At 31.3% G+C, this 27,148-nt stretch overlaps 1 protein-coding gene across 1 annotated transcript in view; it reads right to left on the bottom strand.

The window, feature by feature from the left end:
- LOC118185213 (vesicle-associated membrane protein-associated protein B-like) overlaps positions 1 to 26,725 on the bottom strand; it is a 40,105-nt gene extending 13,380 nt beyond the window's left edge. Inside the window, exons 1-3 of the mRNA XM_035355037.2 lie at positions 26,564 to 26,725; positions 15,796 to 15,948; positions 1,039 to 1,142 (exon numbers count right to left, since the gene is read on the bottom strand). Coding sequence (XP_035210928.1) covers positions 1,039 to 1,142; positions 15,796 to 15,948; positions 26,564 to 26,621 — 315 coding nt within the window. The 5' untranslated portion in view covers positions 26,622 to 26,725. The remainder of the gene's footprint in view (positions 1 to 1,038; positions 1,143 to 15,795; positions 15,949 to 26,563) is intronic.
- Between the last annotated feature and the right edge of the window lie 423 nt (positions 26,726 to 27,148).

Genomic DNA, 27,148 nt, shown 5'->3' with positions numbered 1-27,148 from the left:
ATTAGATTTTTAATTTAGTTATCCTACTTGATTGCAACAATGCCTCTTTGAGAGATTAACATTAGTTTTAAACATATCATGATTTGAAAAAGGTTGTGTCATCTTGGTGAAAGAAGTTAGAAGGGCAAACCGAAGAATTACTCAACATTTACATCGCAGCGATATTCTTGACATAGATTTCAGCATCAAGAAGGCAGCAGCTGATTTCTGGCAACAACAAAATGGGAAGACAGTGTGATTGTTAAAAGCAATTAATTTGTCTACATCAAATAGTAATTATGACCTGCATACAAATGAATAATATGACTATTCATAGCTGACACAAAGAGCAGAATCTATGATAGCACCACCAATTACCTCTGAAGACTGTATTCTGTCAAGTGCAACCGTAATGGTGGTGGACTCAACTGACCTGGAATTGCACTGACTGAAGAACTAAAACAATACTGAGATCTTACTTCTACTATTGCAGGACATGCAAGCTATACTGAGTTATGATTGGATGCCACTCCTTTTGCTACTCAGCCACAGTTAATAATCATTGGATTTCTTAATGTTTTTTTTTCAGTGGTAAGTTATGGCACCCTTATAGCAAAGAGGTAAGCTGATGAAAACAAAAAATAAAAGACTAAACTTCACATTTAAAAACATTAAATATAGCCTGCAATATAATTTCAACTATAGGGTTAAGGTTTTTACCATTTTTTTCCTACAGGAACTTTCGAAGTTGCTTAGTATTTCATACAAAACATATCAATTTTCTGACAACATTCACATACAGTTTTTTACAATATGCCCCATAGATTTAGTTATTTATTAAATGATTGTACATTGTAAATAGGGATTTACCTGAATGCTTTACAGGACATTTTGCGATATAAATCTGCATTATACACTTACACTGAATCCTAGATATGCATGTTTGTAATTTATCACAGGGCAGAAAGACATTTACCAGTTACTTCAATGTTTTACAAAAGTACAATTAATTGCAAATATGAAGGCGAAAAATATCTTTTAATATTTCAATAATCTTACCACAGTTTCCTGATTAAATTCACCATCTGGTACAAACATACTTTGTACCATGAACTTGTGCCTGTTTCTATCAGCATTTTCTAAATCAAGTGGTTGCAACATAACTGAAACAAGAATGTTATGTTTAAAATTGGATTATAAGATAATTATTTAAATTTTGTTTCACACAGATCCACAATGATGCTCATTTTTATTTTTGCATATACTAGGTACTTAGACAATTTAACACACAGAAACTAAAATGTCATTTACATGAACATCCCCATTTTAAGTATCAATATGTGAAGGTTTTATACGATTTAGCTGCTTAAGCCCTTGCCTGCGATGCCTGAACTCAAATTTCATTCAAACCACATTATGTTTATACTATGTGATGTTTATACCACATTACATTTATACTATGTGAGAGTAAGACTGGCTACATTTTTGCAAGCATCATCTACATGGGAAAGGGTACAAAACTTGGACAACACAAATATGCCAATTGGAATGCCCAAACTCTAAGAGAAAAATAGGCATTTCAAGTCTGTGAAGCCCAAACTCAGTTCATCCAATGACTAATATGTAATTTACCATTTTCCCAATAGATGGCGATACATTCCCGCAAAAAGTTTAACAGTTTTGTGCCATTTGTCAGATTTTTGTAATTTTGCAGTTCTTCCCGAATTTCATTCAAACCATATTATGTTTCGCAATGTTGGAATCAGATGATGAAGAAGGATACTTGTTAGGCTCTTCATGCTCAGATACCAGTATTTCAACAGAACAGTGCGACTATTCTGAAAATGAAACTCTTTCATGCTGAACCTGGGTGCCGCTATGTTTGAATAACTTTCCTCCAGCCCTGCCAAGATTCCCATTCCAACAACAAGTAGGTGCAACAATTGACACTTCTACTTTTACTCAAGAAAAACAATATTTTGAGCTATTTTTCGATGACAATTTGATTCACACAATTACTGAAGAGACTGAGAGATATGCACAACAATGCATTGAAAGACAACATCTGAAGCCAAAAAGGTGGGTGCCTACAAATGACAATGAAATGAAAATATTTCTGTTGCTCCAAGTTTTACAGGTTATAATTCAAAAGCCTAGTGCCTCAATGTCTTGGTAAAAAAAGCAATGTCTTGAAATTCCATTCTTTCGCACAGTTATGCCCTATGACAATTTCAAACGATAAGAAAAAAATCATATTTTGTGAACAATGAAGAAGTTCACTTTGAAACACTAATGCAAAACTGCACAAAATTTGGCACATTTTTCAGTTTCTTAATGCCGAATTTTGTTCACTTTATGTCAAAAATCGTGATGTCACAGTTGATGAAAGCCTGATGCTATATAAGGGTAGATTGGGATGGATCCAATACATGCCTCTAAAAGATCTTGGTTTGACATAAAAACATTTATACTATGTGAGAGTAAGACTGGCTACATTTTTTTCAAGCATCATCTACATGGGAAAGGGCACAAAGCTTAACAAATATGTACTTATCAGCATGTCTGGTCAAGTAGTTATGTCACTGATGAAAAAGGCTGTTAGGCAAAGGATATTGTTTGGTCACAGATAATTATTATACTTCTCCACAGTTAGTTGCTGAGCTTGTGCAACAATATTCCACAGACATATAGAGAACTATGTGGGCAACCAGGAAGGATTTACCACTAAAAAAAATTGATACAGAATATTAAATTACAAGCATTTTCCCCTTGCATTTCATTTAAAATTATTTCCTCAAATTTCATTAGAGATATATTTCTTATTTCAATTAATTCACTTCTCATTTCCCGACAAGGGAAAAATACATGCAACCTCAAAATATCCTTATTAAAAACTGAAAAATATAAAACATAAATACAGTTGAAACAATTTAAAGAACAATTTTTACAATTAAAATTAAATTCTAGGTACCCAGGTGTATCAAACACCATTCCACATGGCAACAAGCAATTTGGCAAGTAGGCAGATTTTTCGGTGCACAAAACTGAAAGTTTACTTTAGTCTCACTCAGCAAAAAGACACTGAAGACATAGAAACCGACTTAATTTGTTGTGGACGTTATCAGGGTTCATACACATTTCCTTACATGAAAATTAAGGACTTTTAAGAACCATCAAAGAAAAAATTAAGGACCTATCAGCCAGCAAACAAACACACACAAAAAAAAAAAAAAAAAGAATAGAATAACGCAATTATCCATTTAAAAAACTAACAAAAGTATGTATTATGCACTATTATTAAATTCAATTTAATACTTAACATAAAACAATTTAAAAAATTAAACTAACTCCCTACAAGTTATGAAGTAGATAACATTAAATTAAGAACATAATTTCTTGAAAAACATGTATAAGTGTATTTTACACTAATAACAGCCACAGATATTTTAGAGATTTACATGACTATTATTTAACTTATTTGATATTTATTTAAACACAGTCTACTACTATTATAATTGCAATGTAAGAATATTTTGCAGATTAAAATAACAGATTTGTAAACATACAATTTATTTCTTTGGTTTTTTGAATAATAAACTGTACAATAAAAGATACAAAACATTTATACTTTTTTAAAATCTGAAATTTTTTAAGATATTTTAACATCTAATTTATTTATGTCTATTTCATTTTCTTTAACTATTCTTCTAAGTTCATTTGCTTTGATAAACAAATCAATGTTCCTGTTCATCTGCTAAAAGCATCTATCAAAGCTGCTGCTGATCTCATTTCTTTATTAATTTCGATATTAAGAATACCTCCAGAAAATTTTATGTAATCAAATAATGTGCGTTGAGAAATGTATGATGAGTCACTTAAATTTTCAATTTCAATTGCTTTATTTACAGAGAAGCCCCTTTCCACAGAGGCCTGTCCATGTGACAAGATAAGAATCATTTTCACTATTTTCAATACTTTAGAATAGTGAAAATCATGAAAATAAGAAGTGAGAAATTTGTCAAGAGATAGATTTTGAGGATCAAAAGCAGAAAATTCATGTAAATTTGTCTTAACTACTTTGTTTAGAATCTCTCCAAACTGCAGCAGAATTTCATCACAATTATCTTGTAAAACACGTTTATTTCGCGTTAATACCGTTAGAACTATTTTCATTTTGTTCTGGGCTTTTTCTGGACTTTTAGCCCTCAACTGTGGGTCTATACAAGATACATTTTGAATAAGAGAATGATTTATTGGACATTTAGCCATTAAGTGTTATACCATTGTTAAGACACATTGTTGACCTTGTTTCAATGCAAAACTTGCAGCTTGTGAAATGTCCTTCTTGCGCCATTTATCATTTCATTAACTGCTCAGCAATGAATCCCAAATAAACTTTACTTTTATCATTATAACAATTTGGATCATTAAAATTAAATTTATAAAGATTTTCTGCTTTAGTTATTTTTGAATATTCTAGTTTCAAAATTTTAAAGTGCTAAAAGCAATCATTTACAAGTTTTAAGATATCTTCAGAAAGAAAGGGAATAAGTGGTTTATCGCTTTGATAATATTCAAGGAAAGGCAATAATATTTTCAACAGAGAGAGAAAGAAATTTAATTTTATAAGAAATGTTTTATCCTTAGTTGCCTCCAAAATATTTGAGAAGGATTTCAATGAATTTTTTTTAAACTGCCGCATTTCAACTTTTTTAATGTATAGTAGCAAGTCATCCCATATTTCAATGGCTCTTTCAACTGCTGGGACATTTTGCAACCATCGGTAAAAGCAGAACTTCACAGCAGAAAATTTTAATTAAAACATTATTATTATTATTATTATTATTATTATCTATCAGATGATGGAGTAAAGATAAAAATTCTGAAATAATTGGTTATATTGTTAAACAAAAATGTATGAATTTTTCTTAGGCATTATATTTAAACACTTAAAAAATGTACTATATCGATAAAAAATTGTGACATCGCGAAATATTCTAGGCAAGCATTCCTGCAGAGATTCCGGTACATTGCTAAAATTGCCATAAGAATGCGATATTGGCAATACCATAAGCACGTTTTCTCCGTGTAGCAACCATTCCGCTTATCGGCCATTTTCTTTTAATTTATTAATCTTCCGTTTCTTTTATTTTTTCCTTATCATTTCAACACTGACTTTTTATTCAGGATTTAGTTTTTATTTTAATTTCTAGTTATAAATAGGTGAAATTAGCTTAATAACAAAAGATAATTTCAATCATTATCATAATGAAATTTTATATCGACCAACTATTTGGATAACTGATGCGATATTAAAATTCAATAACATTCTTCTGAAAGCAGTACCTCTACATATAACAAAACAAAGAGTCTCTCTGTGTCTCTTTTCTTCGCACTGTGTGTAAGCTAATAGACCCACGGCTGTGAAATTTGGTACATAGGTGCATCTAAACAAGAGCCAGTGCACCTCGAAGCGATTTTTTCGAAATTCGAATTCGAATTTTTTAAATTTTATGTTTTGTGACGAAATCGCGTCATTTTGAGACATAATGGGCTATAGGAAAGCGAAATTTTACTCTACACACTCCATTTTCACATCGTCATGAAACGTAGGCACTTAGCTATTTTACGAACTTAAAAAATTTCGTTTTTCAATAAATCGATTAAATAAGAATTTATTTAACAAAGGGAGCTTAACACCTTTTCAATGGGATTTTTTTAAAAAAAGTTTATTTTTAAAAATGTACAGTTTATTTTTCTTTGATTTTTGGACACGTTAAACTTTCATCCTTGCGACTGCTTTTACAAAAAGAATTTTGAAAAAATTATAATATTTTGTATTTTTAAAAAAATTTTTAAATGAAGCTCCGTACACTTCTCACATCTTTAAAAATGTGATTTTGGCAACTCCTGTCTTATTGTTCTTGATAGATTTTTGATGAAATAGCATCATTTTGAATAGTTTCATTCTTTCAGAAATATGGGTTTGGCAACAAATTTTCATCATATTCCTTATGTCACTGTTTTTAATGATTGGCATAATTCATTGTCATTTTTATATAAATATAATACATATTTATTGAATTTTTTTGATAAAGTTGTTCTGTAGAGTAAAATTCTGTGTGGAATTTTATGTTTTTTTTGAGTTGCTTTCATGTTATTTTTTGCTTATTTCACTGTTTGTAAGATATTGAAATGTTTTGCATGATTTTTTGCCTTCAACGGAAAGTTGGTTAACTTTTTATTAGGATAATTAAAATATTTGTATTAAGGGATATAGCTTATTTCATTGTAATTTTTTCCCTCTTGAAAATATAAGATAGCATATTATTAATTATACTTTGCTTTTCAGAATTTTTTGTTTTTTGTATTCTTTTATGTTATTTATTGCTCATTTCACTGTTTTTAGAATATTGAAAAGTTTTGAGTGATTTTTTTAGGAAACAAAGTTCTTAACCTCCTTTATAGCATTTGAGTTCTTAAAATTTGTCAAAGGCAAGTTTGGTTAATTTATTTATTAGGATAATTAAAGTTCGTATTAAGGGATCTAGCTTATTTCATTGTAATTTTGTTATAGGTTAATAGCTTTTTTTTATGAAGTTGTTCTGCAGAGTAAAATTCTATGCAGTTTTTAAATTTAATGTTTGGTGTTCCTTCAGCCATTTTTCCGGTACATTTAAAAGCCAGACGAAGGCTGGCAGCAAAGCTGCTAGTTCCTTTTATAAAAATACTGGGTAAAATTCTAGTATACGGTGCAGACTTGGTGCAATTTTGAAAATTATCGCCAACACCAAAATGACCCGCTTAACTACTCATCGTTCATGTCCCGTTTAATGCTCATCATAAAGTCACCAAAAGTAGCCAAATCCCTTATGCAACGGATACCATACCTTGTGTATAGGATTAAACCAAATACTTAATTGTCTATTGAAGCTTCAAAACGTATTTCCGAACTTCACTTTTTTCGGCTAGCGTTACCGAATTTGCCCTTGGCGACCTAAAATCGAAATGGAGCCAACAGATTTCCCGCGAAATTGATAACAGACCCTCTGCAGAAATAAACTCATAATCCCAATAATACATATATGTGCAAAAAATAAATAAATAAATAAATAAATAAAGTAAATAAACTCCGTAGAAGGTGATCAAAAATTAATTTATGGCTTAATTCAAACAAACACAGAAATTAAGGTAAGCAAAACCGTGTAAAAACAAATTGAAATGATAAAACGAAACTTAGCTTTCATGTGAATTTTCAGCGCTGACTCTACCATTCTAGAAATTTCAATTTGTTTCAGACAAAGACCACATTTAGCTTTATAAGGATTGTCATCCATCAATATCCAGTCTTTGTAGTCAGCTTAATGAAGCCACTGTTTATTGAAAATGCACTTTCCAGGCATCTCGTTCCTATTGGCGTCGGAAGGGTTGTGGCCTTCCAGGTTGGGATTGTTCTAATTTTGGCAAATATTTTTAGAATCCCCTCCCTTTTTTTTTCCTCGAGCACCTTCATCATCACTTTCGCCTCTTAGAGAACTTCCGGTTTCATGCTTTCATCACAATCTGCCTAAATTTATGGATAACACCTGTTTAGGAAGACTGGGTAAATAGCCAATCAGACACCAGATACTTTCGTCCTAGGGTAGCTGTTTTTTATCATTTGCAACGCAAATCCGCCAACAGATTGGTTAAGAGCAGTGTAATTTTAATTCCATATTCATGAAAAATCGCAATTCACACTTAGAATGGCAATGATAAGAAATGTCAAATGAGCAAAATTAAGGACCGTTTACTCATTTTGACCAAAATTAAGGACTTTTAAGGACCAAAAATCATTTTTGAAAAATTTAAGGACTTTTAAGGACCATACCTGGTTATGCAGAGTCAATATATGGGATAATTTAATACCTTAAATGATAATTCAAGAATGGATTAAGTGTGATTTAATTTGCAACAATAAACGAAGATGTTATCTGTGTTGATGTGAAGCTTAGTTTCTCAAGACTGACAACAAATCCACTATTCTGCCAAGTTTCAAATGTAAACAAATTTGGCTGCTATGGTAAAAAAATTAGGCTTAGCCACACTTAAGCAACTTTTAAAGTGTTGATAATTCTAAAACCATTGCCTGGAAGTTAAATAAAGGCCTAAAAATCTTAACCGGAAGATAAGAACAACATAATTTAATCATGCCCAATTTACCAACACATATATATATAAACTGAGCTCGATGAGCCAAGTAACAGAATGGGTGTATATATATATATACACACATTTGGTGTAGCCAGTTGCCACCAAAAAGGGAGGTGCATAACTACATGCTATGGCAGTTAAATATACAAAATTTCAACTTTTTGAGGCTACTCGTTTCTGAGTTATGCCAGATACATACATACATACGTACAGATACCACAACATAAAAAAAAAAAAAAAAAAAAAAAAAAAAAAAATCCTCTTCTGAATCCATTTTAAATTAGTTTTATAATTCATTTTTGGAAAAAATGAATCCTTTATTCTGTCTTTATGTACAGATGTCACATAAAAACAATTGCATTCGATAGCAATCAAAATGGGTATTTTTGTTGAAATATGGTACCCAGAATTTTTTGTGATTACAATACCTCCTTTACCTCGTACAAGGACGTAAAAATGTTTTTAAAAAATAAAGAAAGGTGACGTTCTGGGGCTTTCCAGCATGGGAAAGTCACAGTCCTGAAATGGCACTGACAAGAAAGAAATTTACCTGCTTTCTTCGTTCCATACTGCAGAAATGATCGAGTTGAAAGATTGGAAGAAGCAAAAGAAACTGAAACTTAAAGCAGTTGTTGACTATAACAACACTATGGGAGGTGTTAATAAAGGTGATCAACACCTTATAGACTATCTAACTGCCAGAAAATGTGGAAAGAAGTACTACATAAAGATATTTTTCTATCTTTTGAATCAACCACTTTGGAATTATTTTATTATTTATCAGCCATCAGGCGGTGGAAAATGTAATATGGACCAGAGAATCTCAATTGTGGAACAAATCACTGAAAATAAAAACCATACATTCAGTCGACAGGACCAGGGCATCCTAATATGAACTTGTTGCGACTTACGGGTCGACACTTTTCGGAACAAATTCCACCAACGGAGAAAAGGATTATTCCAACCAGACAACATTTCCTTTGTTGTAAAACTGATGAAAAAAGAAAGAGGCTATGACTTGAGACTTGAGTTTATTGTAAAGACTTTGAAGTAGGCTTATGTGTCGTGCCATGTTTTTGAATATACCATACTGAAAGGATTTGTAAAATTTAAAGAAATCTGAGGAACATGGACTTCATGACAGTTGATATAAATAATATTGTTGTATTAGTTTATTATATTTAGCTTGAAAATTATGTCATTTGATTTATTTTGCTATAACTTGAGCAAAAATTATTGTAATCCATTAACATTTTCCATATATGTGAAAATATTGAATATAGTAGAGTCAAAAGTCGTTAATCCGGATTATCAATTTTTCCAGATTATAGATCATGAGTTTAAATCTCGTAAGATGGCATGCAGAAATTCTAAAATTAAAAATATGAAACCGTAATTTATGAAATAAAGAACAAATATGATCTAAAGAGTATCAAAATTCACAAAAAAAAAAAAAAAAAAAAAAAGCTTAATATTTATTTGTTTACTTTATTAAACATTTCTTTCAATGTAAGTTGTTTAAGTTGCTTCATTTTATGTGATAATACTTTCTCTTTAATTCTATAAACAGACATAATTTCTTGTTCAGTTACAAAGTTCCACTGTTCATGTCCCGTAATTGCTGTGCCGAGAATACCGACTAACTTGTCAATTGAAATTTTTTCGTTTTCACTAACCTCTCTGTCACCTTCTTCATGTCTTTATCCATTTTTTGCAGCAATTCCACTTTTTGTTTGATGGACATCGAAACATACTTTCGTTTTGTAGATCCTTTGGGAGCTCCAGCATCGGAAATTCTATTTGACATAATCGAAAGTTCAAGTTTACTTTTATAAAATTGCTCTTACAGTCTGCAAAAAATAATAAGCCGGATCCGATTCGAAGATTAAGGAACAACGCAATCACCAACATTAACTGAAATAGATAATTTTAGCTTATACTGTCCGTTATACATAAAACGCGCATGTGAAAACGTATTCTGCACTTGCGCACATGCATATGTACAGTCGTAAAGGTCTTACGCGCACACGTAAACGCCTATGCGCACATGTTAACGCGGCGCATGCACAGAAAGTTTTTAGCTTTGAGGTCCAGATTATAGATCATTCCGGATTATGGGTGTCCGAATTAACGACTTCTGACTGTAGTTATTTTGTTTAAAATTTTGTTTTAAAAAATAATCTAACATTTTGATGATAATAACGAAGAAAATTAAACAAATTCCCCCCCCATTTTTGTCATGCTTTTCTCAAATATATTCCACAGGCAAGGAGTTAAAATAGTTATATTAAAAAGTATAATGACTTTATTGAATAAAGCTAGTAATTAATAACAGAAATGAAGATTTGCATTTGTTGCTCTTAAATTGCTTAGTTTATTAGTAATTAAAAACAGAATAAATTTGAAAATAAAATTAAATTTCTTGCCTTTTTTTAAAATTACCAAGTTTGTTGATTAAATTCAAAAGACATACTATTATATTCTGCCAAACGGCAACATATTTCTTTTATACATTGCCGAGTTTTCTGATTAAATTTCAAACTCTTCCAAATGGCAACACACTGCTTTTAAATCGTAGAGTTTTTAACCAAAATGCCATTAAATTCACACAAAACAGTAAATAAATAATATAAAAAATTGGGCTTCAAGCTACACAACTTGAGTGCAGGACTACGTGTGTTCAAAATTTGGTGGCTCTAGGTGATGCTGTTTTCCCACAATATGAGGAACATATATATGCACATACAAATTCAACAATAAAAGAAACAAAGACAATGCCATTCTAAATAAAACAAAATATATTATGCCCCAAAGAAGAAAATATATACAGAATTCTAATAAAAATCCAGAGACTACTTAAAATAAAAAATTATTACTAAATTTTTTTTGCTAGTCCAGCTGATAAAGAAAAACTTGCATATACTAGATTCTCCTCCCTTGGCAAGTAAATTTTCATTAATGTAATGCTGATAAAGGAAAATATTAAATTACAAAAATATCTACAAATGATAACAGCTTAGTCAATAACATTCCACATAAAAAAAGATTTTATAATACAAAATGCTATTAAATTTATAATTGTTTTTCATAACATCAGAAACACATTATTTAAAAAAAAATCCTTCCCTGAAATTATACAATTAAGAAATTGGCCATAAACAGGAGGGGGGAAAAGCGTACATTTAAACAGCCCCAACCTACAAAAGATTTTTAGTTTCATAAAATTGGCATGGAGTTTAAAATGTCATTTGATCAATGCTAGTTATCAGAATTAAGAGGGGGGTGATGGCTTGTGAATTAAGAATACTATTGCAACATTGAAGACTTTACATGTAATAGAGTTTGCACACATTTCTTTAAATGAGAATTTATGACTTTTAAAGACCATCAATGAAAACATTTAAGAACTATCAGCAAATACAATGAATAAATAAAAGAAATTACCTGTGCCACCACCTTCTCTCTTGTAATATTAATTTAAGAACAAAACAGAAGTATGCACTATGCATCATTATTAATAAACATAATCAAATAACAAGTTTAAGAAAACTCAAGTTTGAGTATAAAACCAACTCTCTAAAAGTTTTCAAGCAGTTAAAGTTACATGAGAAAAATTAAAAAAAAAAAAAAAAAAAAAAAAAAAAAAAATTACACTCATAATACAAGGTGGGAAAAAGAAACAACTATAAAACAGTACTTGCACTTAATTCTCTTAAGTGTAATGAAAGGTGGCCAGTTGGGATTTTAAGGTCAATGCTGGTATTAACCTTCACTAGAATGAAATACACAAAATTTTAATGCCTATTCTTTTGGTGCACGTGGAAAGAAGTGAAAGACGGTGCTTCTAATCTTAATTTCAAAGACTAGTTGGGTAACACTTTTGTATGTAAAAGGTGGAATATGACACTGAGAAGGCATATGATAGATTGTGACAGGCAATGTACAACTGGGAAAATAGAAGCATGACAGACATTGAAACATATCTACATGGACTTAAGAGTAGCCCAAAGCATCATATCAAAAATCTGAAAATGGTTTAGACACTGCTGATGTAGACAGACAAACAAATCATGGTCAAAAACATGTCACAAATGGACTGGTTGTTTAGGACTGTTATTTGGCAACAATTTCTAAAAGAAATAAACTATGACATTAGCTAAAACTGCAAGGGGAGTTGAATTTGCTGGAGCTAACTATCCAAATAAAACAAGAGTGACAGGTTGCATGAAATAGGGCTGTACACAATGTAATTCATGATCTATATTCCACTAACTTGGGCAGCAAAATATGTCTGGTCACAGTGGTACAGAGATCATTATGACTGGAATACAGAGACTAGACATGAATTTTATTTACAAGTAATAACTCTCACTTTTGTCTGGACAAATTCCAGATATATTTATTACAATTTGGAGGGAGCAAAATACATGCAATAAGCTTGAAAACAACCCTGCAAGGAATCAGTTCAGAGGTGGTGGAATCATAATATAGACGGGCATTGTTGTAAAAGGCTACACAAACCTATATGTTCTTTCCATATGATCATGAATGCCGAAATATATAAAGATGAGGCTTTATATCCTTATATCAAATTGTTTAGGGGCACAATCATTGCTAATTTTCTTTTAATGAATGATAATGCTTACACCCATCACGCTGCCCTAATGACCAATTTCCTTGAGAGCAAAGGATTCCAGCAGATGGACTGCTCTGCATATTCTTCAGATTTAAATTGTAGAGAACACATAAAAAATACACTAGGATATAGACTTGCATCACTGTACTCCCCTTCTAGCATTCTTCTGGAGTTTCTAGGCTTATTGCAAATAAGCTTTGTTATCGCAGGAAATCAGGGACAATCTAATGCACAGCATAGAAAATGACTGTAATGTTGCATTCAGTCAAGAATGACCTTGCATCTTATTTCTGTTTTAAACTGTTTAATCTCTAAAAAGTTACACCAACTTTTTTCTGCTCACTTTATATCATATTTTCTTATGTTTTACCTCATTGGAAGAGAAGATGCCTATGTAAAATTAAAAAATTAGGCAAAAATGTAACCTAAATTTAGTGTAGATGTTTTCAGTTTTTTTTTTTTTAAACTTCTGAAGAAGAGAGGTCTGTGTCTAATCGCCTTCAAAATAAATACAGTTATTGAAAATCTACACCAAACTAAGGTTGTTTTCTTGCCTAATTTTAAATGATTGACAAAAACTGAAACCAAGCTATTTGGTGACATTTTTTTCTGGGGGGGGGGGGAACTTTCTTGTCACTTGACAAATTTTATAACCAATTTTGAACTTATTTACTGACTTCTGTTTAAAAAAGTTATTTTGTAATATTTCGATCATATTACCTGAACTGTTAAACACAAAAAATAATGTATTTTATGTTTTCGAGTATATGTGCTATTATATAACAATATCTAAATGATAATATTAACCCCGATCATATAAGCAATGTCTATTGTATGGGAAAAAGATTGTTTTTTGCTTAAGAGAATGAATTTATATGGTTACTGAATTTCTTAATTACATTTAAATACAAAATTGGCAACAATTTCAGTACCTTTAGAAAAAATGCAAAACTTCTTAAAAATTAATGCTGTGCATGATTTTTAGAAGCTATAATGTGATTGAAAAATTTTCTCACCAACCAGACATCATCAGTGAGCTTTCTTGATATTATTTAATTGATTTCTTTTTAATGAATGGTCATTTTTTTCCTCCATAGGAATGTTCTATATTGAATTGGCAATGCAGTGCTCATGAAGCAATTTTAAAGTGCTCACAGTTCAAATATCTAAATTCTAAATTTTAGATATGTGAATAATGATAATTTGTAATTGTAATAAACAATTTTAGTAAAAATTATTATTCTATCTTAGCCCTTTTAACTATAGTATGAAATGTACAATTAAACTTTTGACAAAAACTATACCTTAGTGACATCCAGATTGTATCAATTCATATAATTAATACCCATTTGTATTATACATAAATAAAACTGTAGCTTCTAAAATTACTGAATATCTGTAGATTTTCATCTTTATGTAGTAAAACAAAGTGATGTATATGAAAAATAACAAACTGTTAAAATTAAAGAGATGTATTAGCTGCTAAATTTTCATCTGCATTTTATTTAAAGTTGGTATGAATTTTAAATGTGGCATGTGATAATTTTTTGAAATGAACCAGCTAACAGTCATCAATACATTTTGATGCAAAGCAGTGTAGCAGAGTATAAAAATCTATTTTTTTTTTTTTTTTTTTACTTTCTATTTTTATTACACTTGGTCCACAGTAAAAGTATTTATGTTAAATATATTTTGTATCATTGTATTTTTTCTATTTCAATTATTTCTCTACAGATTCATAATTATTAATGAAAACAAGCCATCTCTTTCTGGATGATGCCTGCCACCACCAGCCCTGGCTACATTATACTGAAAGGATATACAAAAAAAGTCTTCAAACTTTTCAAAATACCTCTATTACATTTTATTAAAATAACTCTAAATTCTTAATTAAATTTAGTTTAAAAAACATATTGAATAAGCAGGATCTGCCATAAGATCCGATGAAAAATATAAGCAGGATCTGATCTTGAGAAGATATTTAAGAACACACTATTCCATATTTACTTGTATCTTCGCAATTCTTTTTTCACAATTTTAATGTATGAAAATAGAGAAGGAAAAATTCAGTGAAGAAATTAATTTCTGAAGGACACAATTACAGAAAGAACCTAACAACTGAAAAGTGTTCATGGATAAACTAGCAATAACTACTGCAATGTTACCTATTTAAGAAACCAGCACTGCAATAAGAATAACAACATTGCATTATCTAATCACATATCTTCATTTCTGCTTCCCTGTATCTTAAATCTGACCCACTCTTATTGTTGTCACTGTTAGGCCTCAATTCATTTAAATTTTATCTGTATTGTCTGCTATAGCCCTCAAGTCATCACCAATGTCTTTTCAATGTTGAGTATGCCTTTTTTTCTAGGAACGATTTTTAGAACAATCAAGAACATTAGATATCTCTGCTTTCTTGAAGCTTTCCAGTAAAACTGTTTCAAAATCAGAGCCCATGCACCCAAAATTCGTGAGCGAATCAATTAGTTTGACAAAAACAATAACTATGTGGATGAACCTATTTTAAACTTTAGGGAAGCTTTTAATTTTCTGAAAGCCTTGAGAAGTGGAAAAATACATGAATATTTAGAAAATGTTCAGAACCTTGGGGGGGGAGGCAATACACATGTAAATACAGCATTTCAATATCCGTATACCATAGCCTCCCTTTAGATTAAAAAAAAATCAAATGAAAACAAAAGGAACAATCAACTTTGTACATCAGATTTTAAGAATAATGATTTTCATGTCATCACTGTAGATGAACATGAACTTTAAATTTCTACACTGCCAGCAAGTATATTGAATTATTTGGCTTTAGATTTTCTAATCATTAATTGCACTTCCTTTTGTCTTTTCATGAAAATTTTATAACAATAAAGGAATTACTATCACATAGATTATTTTCTTATAATGAATACCAAATGTATATTAACATTTTATTACAAAATGATTTGATAGATAAAAGAAATTGAGCTTACCAGCAACTACAATTGTTTCTTTTGGTGCTACAACTCCACTGTTTGGTCTCACACAATAAGTTTTTGGTGCAGTAGTCTTGACTTTGAAACATATTTGTTTATCAGTGGGATTAGTCAAACTTAAGAATGAAGTGGTCACATCCGTAAAGGGAGCTAAAATACATGAAACTGGTATCATATTCAGTACATTAAAAATTTTCCTTGAGACATAAATTCATCACTGCTTTAATTCTCCATGCAGCCAAAAGCCACGAGCAAATGGTATTGTCTTGATTATAGTTAAAAAATGTCCCTTCTCCTTAGTACCGATTCTTTATTTTCCAAACTTTATTCTAGTTTAATTATCTACGCAAATTTTAAGATGTGTACTTAAAAAGGTGTCATGATAACTATTGCTGCATGTGTACGTGTTCATAATAGATTGAATGCACAAGTCCGATAAAAGGTTAATAAAATTTAATCTTATCAAAAGAAATATAACAGAACGCTGGAATTTTCCTCAGAGATATTCATAACAATATAATCAGTAGTTATACTTTAAACTACTAAAAACATGAAAATACTATGCGATGCAAAGAGAAAGCTAATCCGATCTCACTCTAAACTTGTAACAATAATAACAGCAGCTAACTAAAAACTGGGATGTCTCTCTCCAGCTTTAAATAGCTTATAACAGGTCGTGTGTGATCTTTCTAGTTATTTCTGCTTCTTGAGATGTCTGGAAAGCAGAAAAAATGGAATTATGGTTACAGCTAACATAGCGTTCAATTACATTTACTAAAATTAAATACAAATTATCGAAATAAACTTTTATTTAATGTTAAATGCACATGATCCTGAATTTTCACTTTCAGATCACACACAGATTTCTCTTAAAACTCGTCTGGCACTGCACTGCACAGGGAAATAAAATAATTTTAATTATAATTTTACTAACATTAGCTATCTAAGTACAAAATTCGTAACAATATTTTTAAATGCAAACATACGGAATGGCCACTTGGAAAGTTAAAACACACTAAAAATTAAAAACTAAAACATATGAACAAAATTCAAAATAATGAAACCATAAAATGGCTCATTTTTAGTCTGTATGTATCTTATCTGTATAAGCTATTTAAGGCTGCTTGAAATAATAATACACATAATAAATTGTATTTGTGAAAAACAGGCAGTGTAGAAAAGATGTTAGAATGCAAACCAGTTGGCGGTGTTCAGTAAAATTCAAGAAAATGCCTTCAGAAGTGTTGTCAACCTGCACTGCTGGGAATATAAAAAAGTATATTTAGCAAGAAGTGACTGACATTGGCAAAGCTGTCCATCACATGACAATTTCTTTCATTTCTAGAGATGGCAGTACCTTACAATCTTCATTTCTATTATAATGGCCACCTTGACAATAAGGCAATAGCAATACTGAATTATAGCCGATTTATCGTGCGAGTGTGATGTTATCAGCTCTGCTGAAATATTGGCTTTATTTGCACTTGACCTAGCTAGAATTGTGGCATAATAAGCATGGTGTACAAGACAAGTAATTAAAGTGCCTCTCATGGGAAGCAGATGAGACAGTGATTAGTATATCTGGGAACATAATTTTCTGAAAATATAACATTATCCTGACAATCACGTTCTCAATGAAAATTACCTTCACAGATGGGCAAAATTATCTGAAACCATGAGTGGTCTGCTGAGGGCGGATTCACTGTAATTATAGGAAATTACAATAATTTACATGTTTGAGGAAGCATACTTACATAGAAACGTACACATGAGAAAAATACCAAAATACATTTTAACAAACTTATTTCTCAATCACGAATTAAACTGAATATAAAACATTTTTCATTGGTTGTTTGTTCTCTTAACTGTGTAGTATATGTTATGTAAAAACAAGTAAAGAATGCCTAAAATCATCAGTATAAATGCCAACATCTTAAATGAAATTTTAAATAAATAAATAAATAAATAAAATTATATATAAAAAAATCAACATAATGTAAATGCATGAGCAGCAGTCATTTCATAGCTATAGTAGCAACACTTACTATCCCATATAATACTCACACATAACTTGAAGTTGACACTTCAACCAAATTAAGATATATTTAAAGTCAGCATAAAGTTTTAAGATATAAAGATAAAATCATGAAATCACAGATAAGAATTATTAGTTAGAATTTTAGAGCAACTTTTCAGAGATTTTAATAATGAACAACAATAATAATAAAAAATCTAAATAAAAACTTGTTTTGCATATATTCCATGCTTTTCAAATTTTAATTATTTAATGAAAAATAATCAAACTAGATAAAAAACTTCTATTTTAGGTTATGTTTTAAAAAATATAATAGATAAATATCACTAAAAACATTACATGGAAGAAATTCATATATACTATGCATTAAACTGCCTAAGCATGAATCTATAAATTGTTTCAACTCAATTTTATCTTTGCATATACAGAGGCACTCTTAAAATCCTTTCCAACTGTAAAAAAAAATATGGAGGAATTTTAACTTGTTACATTAATTGTTTTACAGCAAATTTATGTTGTACTTGCATATCGGTGGAACCACCTCAGCACAATTTAGCAATTTTTTTCAGAAATAAAGGTGATTTGATTAATTTTTGGACTTCAACTTAAAATAGATACAGTTACCTAAAGAACTGTTATGCGCATGGTTGGCGAATTCTACTAAGTTGGTTGCGATAATATTTAAGTACCACTGTTAATGCTAAAATTTATATTTTTTATGCTATTATGAGTCTTAAAAATATATGGCATTTCAAACATATTAGAATAAAAAATTTACCATGTTAAACAATATCTGAGAGATATCTTGACATAATATGCCATAAAACTTACAAACAATAAGACAAAAACTCTACATTATGTTGAGAGGATTTTAACAACAGTTACACAATAAATGCAATAATATTCCCCACTTTGGATAGCCATATGATTTAAAAAATATTTAATACATGAAAATAACAAATCTTTCTATTTAATTATGCTGATAGAGCTTTTGGTTCAGATGTCTTGTTACATATTATATGATGTAATATCAACTATTACTACAAACCAGGGCTGACAAGTTTCTTTTACAATGGGGGGGGGGAAGGTCAGGAAATTCGTTTCTTCCACTAAATTGGAAGAAACTAGTTTTTGAACAAATTTCATGTTTATATTATCTATCATTATTTATTTATCTGCATTACCAATTTAAATATTTTTACTTTCTATACAATTTAAGCATCACCATCTGTACATTTACAATAGCATCTTTCTGTGATACTATATATGTACACTGCGGGGAGGGAAAAAAAAAGGAGACAGTTATATATCTCCTGTTCTACTGGGCCGACTGATGAAATTCAACTTGTGTTTTTCATGTCTCGAAAGCATGAATTAGGATATATACAGTCAAAAGTTGTTAATTCGGACACCCATAATCCGGACCTCAAAGCTAAAAACTTTCTGCGCATGCGCTGCGTCGACACATGCGCATAGGCGTTTAAGCGTGTGCGTAAGACCTTTTACGACTACACATATGCGTGTGCGCAAGTGCTGAATACGTTTTCGCGTGCACGTTTTATGTATAACGGCCAGTATAAGCTAAAATTATCTAATTATCTATTTCAGTTAATGTTGATGATTGCGTTGTTCCTTAATCTTCGAATTGGATCCGGCTTATTATTTTTTGCAGACTGTAAGAGCAATACTATAAAAGTAAACTTGAACTTTCGATTATGTCAAATAGAATTTCCGATTCTGGAGCTCCCATAAGGATCGTACAAAATGAAAGTATGTTTCGATGTCCATCAAACAAAAAGTGGAATTGCTGCAAAAAATGGATAAAGACACGAAGAAGGTGACAGAGAGGTTAGTGAAAACGAAAAAATTTCGATTGACAAGTTAGTCCGTATTCTCGGCACAGTAATTAACAGGACTTGAACAGCGGAACTTTGTAACTGAACAAGAAATTATGTCTGTTCATAGAATTAAAGAGAAAGTATTATCACATAAAACGAAGCAACTTAAACAACTTACGTTGAAAGAAATGTTTAATGAAGTAAACAAATAAATATTACGCTTTTTTTTTTTTTTGTTGTAAATTTTGATACCCTTTAAATCATAATTGTTCTTTATTTCATAAATTACGGTTTCATATTTTTTATTTTAGAATTTCTGCATGCCATCTTAAGAGATTTAAACTGATGATCTATAATCCGGAATTGCCGAAGTCCCGACGAGTTGGGATTAACGACTTTTGACTGTATTAGATTTATGTATAGCATTATTCTAACATAGATATTTTGACACAAAATTGGACTTTTTTTTAAATAACATGCCAATTTTTTTCCATATTTCGATTCTACGACTCAAATTATGCCAAACTGCCAAGTTTTGTAAAAATCGCACAAGTAGTTTTAAAAAGTTAGCTATCAAAGTTTTAGCTCCTTTATATTAACTGAAATGGATATATATTTATTAATATTTCTTTTTTTTTTAAAGCAAACTTACTTGATTCCTTCTTCCAGAATTCAAAATTTAGGCTTAATCTAAATATAATTCATTTCATTTTTTTAATTTATTTTTAAAATTTGTAATTTTAAATACTTTTTATAAATTTTTTGAAAAAATTTTTGTATTATAAGCTGTAAAATTTTTAACATCCTCTTAAAAGTAGATTTATTTTTAGGCACACCTGGAAAAAATTAAGAGTTTTTTATTTAAAATTTTCCGAGATATACATAAAATTACATATTGGTGTATTTTGATATTTGGCATTTTTTTTTTTTTTTTAGTGATAATAATGCCAAGTGTGGTTTATGCACTTTGTTAAAATTATTTGAAAGTATAAAAGATGACGTTTTTCCCGCTTGTCTGCAATGCAAAACAGGAAAGTAAAATTAGGCTGCTATAAATTAAGAAGTTTGTCAAGTAAATTATTCTTGGCACAAACTGAAAAAAAAAAAAAAAAAAAAAAAAAAAAAAATACGGCAAGATAAATTTTTGAATTTTTCCGTAAATTTTGAAAGAAATTTTACAAAATTTAATATTCAGGCAAAATTAGAGCAGTAAAATCGAAATATGGAAACAAATTGGCATGTCATTTCAGAAAAAGTCCGATTTTAAGTCAAAATACCTTTATAAGAACAATGCTATACATAAATCTAATCCATATCCTAAGTTGCGCTTCTGAGACATGAAAAACGCAATTTGAATTTCGTCAATCTGCCCAGTAGAGCGGGAGATACAGAACTGTCCAGAACTGGCACTCTCTGTAAAGACACTGTAATACATGTACTTCCGCCTAAACTCCATGGTTTTTCTCGCGTTTTCCTATGACTTGTTGTTTTACTGGCAACAGCTACGTTTACTTGCCAAGTGCTGTGTTTATTCATACACATTTTTACTGCTTTGTAGCTTGCTTTTTGTTTGCCTTATCATTTGCGCTTTAAAAATATTATTATTGTTATGGTTCAAAGAAAAAGTTATACAGCTGCTTTTAAGCTTTCAGCAGTGAAGAAAGCCATCGAAATTGGAAATCGAGTTGCGGCTAAAGAATTTCAAGTTGATGAGCGATGCATTTGGCAGTGGAAGTCTGAACTAGAAGAATTAGAGAAAATGCCTAAGAATAAAAGATATCATCGAACTGGTGTCATAGCCTGGCCTGTTTTGGAAGACAATTTAGAGAAATGGACAAAAGAGCAGAGAGAAAGTGGATTATCAGTATCAACAATTAGAATTCACCTTCAAGCAAAGGTTATTGCTCAACAAATGGGCATTAAACATTTTGTTGGAGAACCTAATTGGTGTTTAAGGTTCATGAAGCGAAAGAAATTATCCGTCCAGACGAAAACAACAGTTGGACAAAAGCTTCCAGTGGACTGGCTTGCAAAAAAGATAGCTTTTTTGGAGTACTAAAACTAAACTCAGTGGCGCAAACAGCCATAATGAGCCAAGGCCTGAAGTGCCCCGAAATCTGCTTTCTTGAACGTGGGCCCCAGGGTGCGTAAGCATATGCCCTGAACAAGTGGTCAGCTTGTCACAAGACCCCCAGCATTTAGTCCCCCAGCAAAATAAAGGAAACAAGAGTTAAAAACAAAATAGCTTTACTGACCTCCAAAGTAATTACCATCAGCTACAACACACTTCTGATATCAATTGCAAAGCTGTTGGAAACTGTCAGCAAATGCTTTTTATGGATTCATTCGAAGGACAGTGGTCATGCATTTTTGCATATCCACAACTGAAAAGCGTAAGCTTTTCAGGGCTAATTTAAGGTGGGGAAACAAAAAGGTATCTGCAAGCCCAAAATCTGGAGAATAAGATGTTTTAGAACAGTAACTTTGCATTAAGCACGAAGATCACAGTGCACAGACGGGCATTGTCGGGGAAGTAATTCTCCTGTTTACTCCAGTACAGTTCTGGCCGAACACACTAGATGTGATGCAGCAGCTCTTTCAAAACTCCCTCATAAACTTCTGCTTTGACAGATTGACCATCGATTAGAAATTCATGATGAATCAAACCTTTGCTGTCAAAAAAGGCAATCAGTCGCTCGCTCACCCTTGACTGTCGCTTGGTCTTCGGATCGTACTGGTAGCATCATATCTCATCTCTCATAATGATTGTTTAAAAAAACACTATGGATTCCAATCAGACATGTGGATGAAATTGCCAGATGTTCTCATCCGAGGTTTGCTTCTGCTTGTCTGTCAATGTGTGTGGTACAAAATGGACAAAAATCATCTGCATTTTCAAATACAGTCAAAAGTCGTTAATCCGGACTCATCGGGACTTCGGCGATTCCGGATTATAGATCATCAGTTTAAATCTCGTAAGATGGCATGCAGAAATTCTAAAATTAAAAATATGAAACCGTAATTTATGAAATAAAGAACAATTATGATCTAAAGGGTATCAAAATTTACAAAAAAAAAAAAAAAGCTTAATATTTATTTGTTTACTTTATTAAACATTTCTTTCAATGTAAGTTGTTTAAGTTGCTTCGTTTTATGTGATAATATTTTCTCTTTAATTCTATAAACAGACATAATTTCTTGTTTAGTTACAAAGTTCCGCTGTTCAAGTCCTATAATTGCTGTGTTGAGAATACGGACTAATTTGTCAATCGAAATGTTTTCGTTTTCAATAACCTCTGGGTCACTTTCTTCACTATCGGAAGCGAATTATGATGACCAGGAACTTGATTTAAATCATATCAAAGACTGAGTACATCGAAATGAAATACTACACTTAGTACCGAATTATAAACCAAATAAAATAAAAACATGTGCCCTGAAGATAAGGATAGTGCTGAGAGATCAACTTCCAATCCGCTGCGTGAAATTGATAAACAAATTTCGGATTTCAAAACATACTTTCGCTTTGTAGGTACAAATTACATATTAGTAAATATATATCGGAAATTCTAGTTGACATAATCTTTCTAATCTATCATAATCTAATAATGACGTTTCTGCCTCCCCCCCCCTCTGCCGCAGAGCAGCGTGAAATTGATAAACAGATTTCGGATTTCAAAACATACTTTCGCTTTGTAGTAAATATATATCGGAAATTCTATTTGACATAATCGAAAGTTCAAGCTTACTTTTATAAAATTGCTCTAACAGTCTGCAAAAAATAATAAGCCGGATCCAATTCGAAGATTAAGGAACAACGCAATCTGCAACATTAACTGAATTAGATAACTTTAGCTTAGCGTGTTACACATTAAACGCGCATGCGCACAAACAAATTCGCAGCCGTAAGAGTCTTACGCGCTCTCGTAAACGCCTGTGCGCATGTGTGAACGCGGCACATGCGCAGAAAGTTTGTAGCTTTGAGGTCCGGATTATGGGTGTCCGAATTAACGACTTTTGACTGTATTCTTGAACAATAAAGCTTCACTGACTTTGCTCATCCTTAACTTTTCTGCCACCATTCTCAAAGGAAGTCAGCGATCATCCACAAGCATCTATTTACATTTGTTCGATGCTGTCCGAGATTGGGCTTGTTGGTGGTTGACAACGATGTGGCTAACACATTTAAACCACTCGAAACTACTTCAATACCCTACACTTGCACTATCATTTCATGAGCCTCCATCATTGTTTTCCCAAATTTAAAGTAAAACTTCATGTTAAAGCAGTGCTCCATTTTCTAATAGCAGAAGTTCTTATATTGATTCTGTTCACTTAGTCGCTGCGTGTATTACTGTTTTAGTTTGGCGATTCACACGACAGGGGGCACTTATTAACATGTCTCTCAATACGTATGCATGGGCATCTCATTTTAATCAGCACAATTTTTAATATATGGTATCCTGCACTGAACTTCACATCTTGTACTTTTAATTCACTTTTTACAAGTAATGATATACACAGCTTCCTATTAAACATACCTATACTTGGACTGATTTCCCATGAATTTTCCAAGCTACACTGCTGACTATCTTTCATTCCAAAACATGCTACAGAGCTTGAAGAAATTATTTTAGAAGAAAAATAGAATTGTGTTCAAGGAAAGGAAAATTCTGCAGACAGTACGACCACAGGCTATATTCCAATGGAACAGAGTTCTAAACTTGTTTTGCTCCATGCATTCATTCATTACTGCTAGAAGATCCTTCACCCACTCTTTCCAAAAATTACATAACATTTATTTAGATTTAGAATACCTTAAACATGTTTTCATAAATTAAATAACAAAAAATATAGAAAATGATGATAAATACCAAAACTTGGAAAGCAGATTTTACATTCATAAACTAGAAATAAATACTTACAGCTAAATAAAAAGCTGACTGCATCATGACCGGCTGACAACTTTGCTATAGAAGTTATACATAGCAAGCAACGAATGTAAAGACACCAGTGGCTAAAACAACATTTAATTCATATGCAGCAAGATTTAAGTATTATGACTGTTAGAACGGGTAAAGTGCAGAATTGCCCACTTATTGTTTGCACTTTTTACAAGAGTAAGAAGAAGTGGATTTTTGTCGATTTTCTTTGACTTTTTAAGTGAAAATAGGTCGATGTGTACATGAATAAAGGGAGTGCACAATGTCATTTTTGTGCAATTCTGGGAATATTTTTAAGTGAAAATAGGTCGATGCACACATGGATACTGAGTATGTGCAATTCTTAAAAAGGTGCCAAATAGTGGGTGATTCTGCACTTTTCGCGTTAGAACCGTACCCCAATCTTCATTTTCTCAGAACCGTTCCTACATTTTCATTTATGACTAGATAAATTTTGAAGATCTCAAAATATGTCTGTCCTTAAATTTCTTCTCAGATTTCATAGAGATAATATGAATGGGTGGAGGACTAAAAAATGTACATATTTCAAATACGCAAAAGAATCCTACGATTTTCATAATTTCATGCAGGTGCACATTTACTCATTCTGGCCACAAGAGAGATTTTAGATTGTGAATATAAGTTATGGCATTAGAAAATGCTTAAAAAAAGTACCTGCTAAAATCTGAAGCAGAAAATGTAACTCGGCAAACAGCTAAACATTTTCAAGAGTTATGCACAGCTATTTTCTTGTGGAGGAGTAAATTTTAAAGGATAATTTAACATCAAATATTGTATTAATAGCGCAACAAGCATCACTAGATATTATGGTGTGTTGGTGTATTTAATTATGGCAAAGCACACGAGGGCTATCTGCCTAAAGGGAGGGATGCCTTTCGTGGAGGACTTTCTAAGGGAAACTGGCTCGTATACACGTTACACATCGGGAAAACCACGAAAACGCCCATGCAGCCAGCCCGTTCGCGGGATTCGAACCTCAGACCGAACTACCAGTGTTCAGCGTCTTTACCGCTCGGCCGCTGGTGGGCCCACTAGATATTATGTGCACCTTTCCATTTAACATTGACAAAATCCTTTCTTGCAACATAAATGAGGCTTATAATACAGTCAGGCAAACCTTGCAGAATTCAAGTATTGTGCAACAAATTCATAGAAGCCAATATGGAGTTCAGAAGGACAATGAAACATTAAAGGGAGCCATAATGGGGAAGTGGAATATATAAGAAGCAAGTTGTTAAAAGATTATATATATAATATGATTTTCATTACACTTTTTCCTGAGAATAATGAAAATACATGTAAATTTCATTATTACAATTAACTTATTTTAAACAGATGTTATTCATTTAAAATATGATTAAGATTAAAATTTTATTGTACCAGTAAATTAACTAAAGCTTTACAAGGCGCTATTATATAAATGTTTTTTCTGCATTAATTTACACAGAAAATTGTAAGTTCAGCATATTTAACTTATCTACGAGAATATAAAAAAATTAATTTATATTGGCATTTATCTAAGATATTTACAGAATTGCTTTCCAGATAAAAAAAAAAAAAAAAAAAAAAAACACATCTGGGGGGGGGGGGAAACCCTGCACTTCGATTAATTTTCAAAATTGAATTTGCGATATTATCTAATTTACTGAATATTTTCGCAGTTATTTAATTCTAATTACAGTAAATTATACAAGCATTATAATAATAAACGACAGCGAAATTCTACCAGAATCACTTTTGGACCTTTACCTTATGTACATAACTAAATATCAAACTTTTGCGATGTATTTAAAACATATGACAAATCCACACGTAACGAATGGTAGAAATTCTGATTTATTTACATACATTCTTAAATTCATGAGAGTTAAAATAAGACACAAAAATAACCAAACTATCCGAATTACAGTACATAAAAAAAAATTAACCTTTAAAACGAAGTTCAGTAGGAGGATCCAAAATTAAAGCTTGCTCCATTTTTGCCATTTATATTATCAAAAGAAAGAACACAACTTTTTTAATTATTAAAAGGTATTTCACGGTTCTCCTAACAAACACTCCTTTCCAGCCGAAAATATCATCAAATGATTAGCACTTGCCAGATGCAAGAACAGAAAAATAATTTCCGTATGTATTTATTTAAGCTAAAAATCGGTCTGAAAATAGGTAGCGAATAGTTGTTTCAATGTTTTCAGTTACTATTTGCCTAAGAAAGAAATATGATATTAATACCACTAATCACACATACTAGATATCATAATAAAGATCTTTTAGAAACTGAAGGTTAAAATCTTTCGTACATTCTGAAAATCATAAAAACATATAAACGTGTCCTCAAAATCTGCTTTCAGAAAGAAGCATTCTTGAGTTTATTTGGATCATGGTTGAAGACCAGATGCAAAATCAAAAGCCGTAAAAAGAATTTATTTTGTTACTAATAAATATTGCCTTTTCACACGGAAGCAGGAAATGCTCGTAATATTGCGAAAGCTTTTGACATGGTATGGCATCGC

The sequence above is a fragment of the Stegodyphus dumicola genome, chromosome 5 (genome assembly GCF_044657685.1).
Source record: "Stegodyphus dumicola isolate Sdum_Otavi_A_Nest chromosome 5, ASM4465768v1".
Classification (NCBI taxonomy): domain Eukaryota; kingdom Metazoa; phylum Arthropoda; class Arachnida; order Araneae; family Eresidae; genus Stegodyphus; species Stegodyphus dumicola.
The sequence above is the reverse complement of the archived record's forward strand: the minus strand, read 5'-3'. Positions and strand labels throughout refer to the sequence as shown.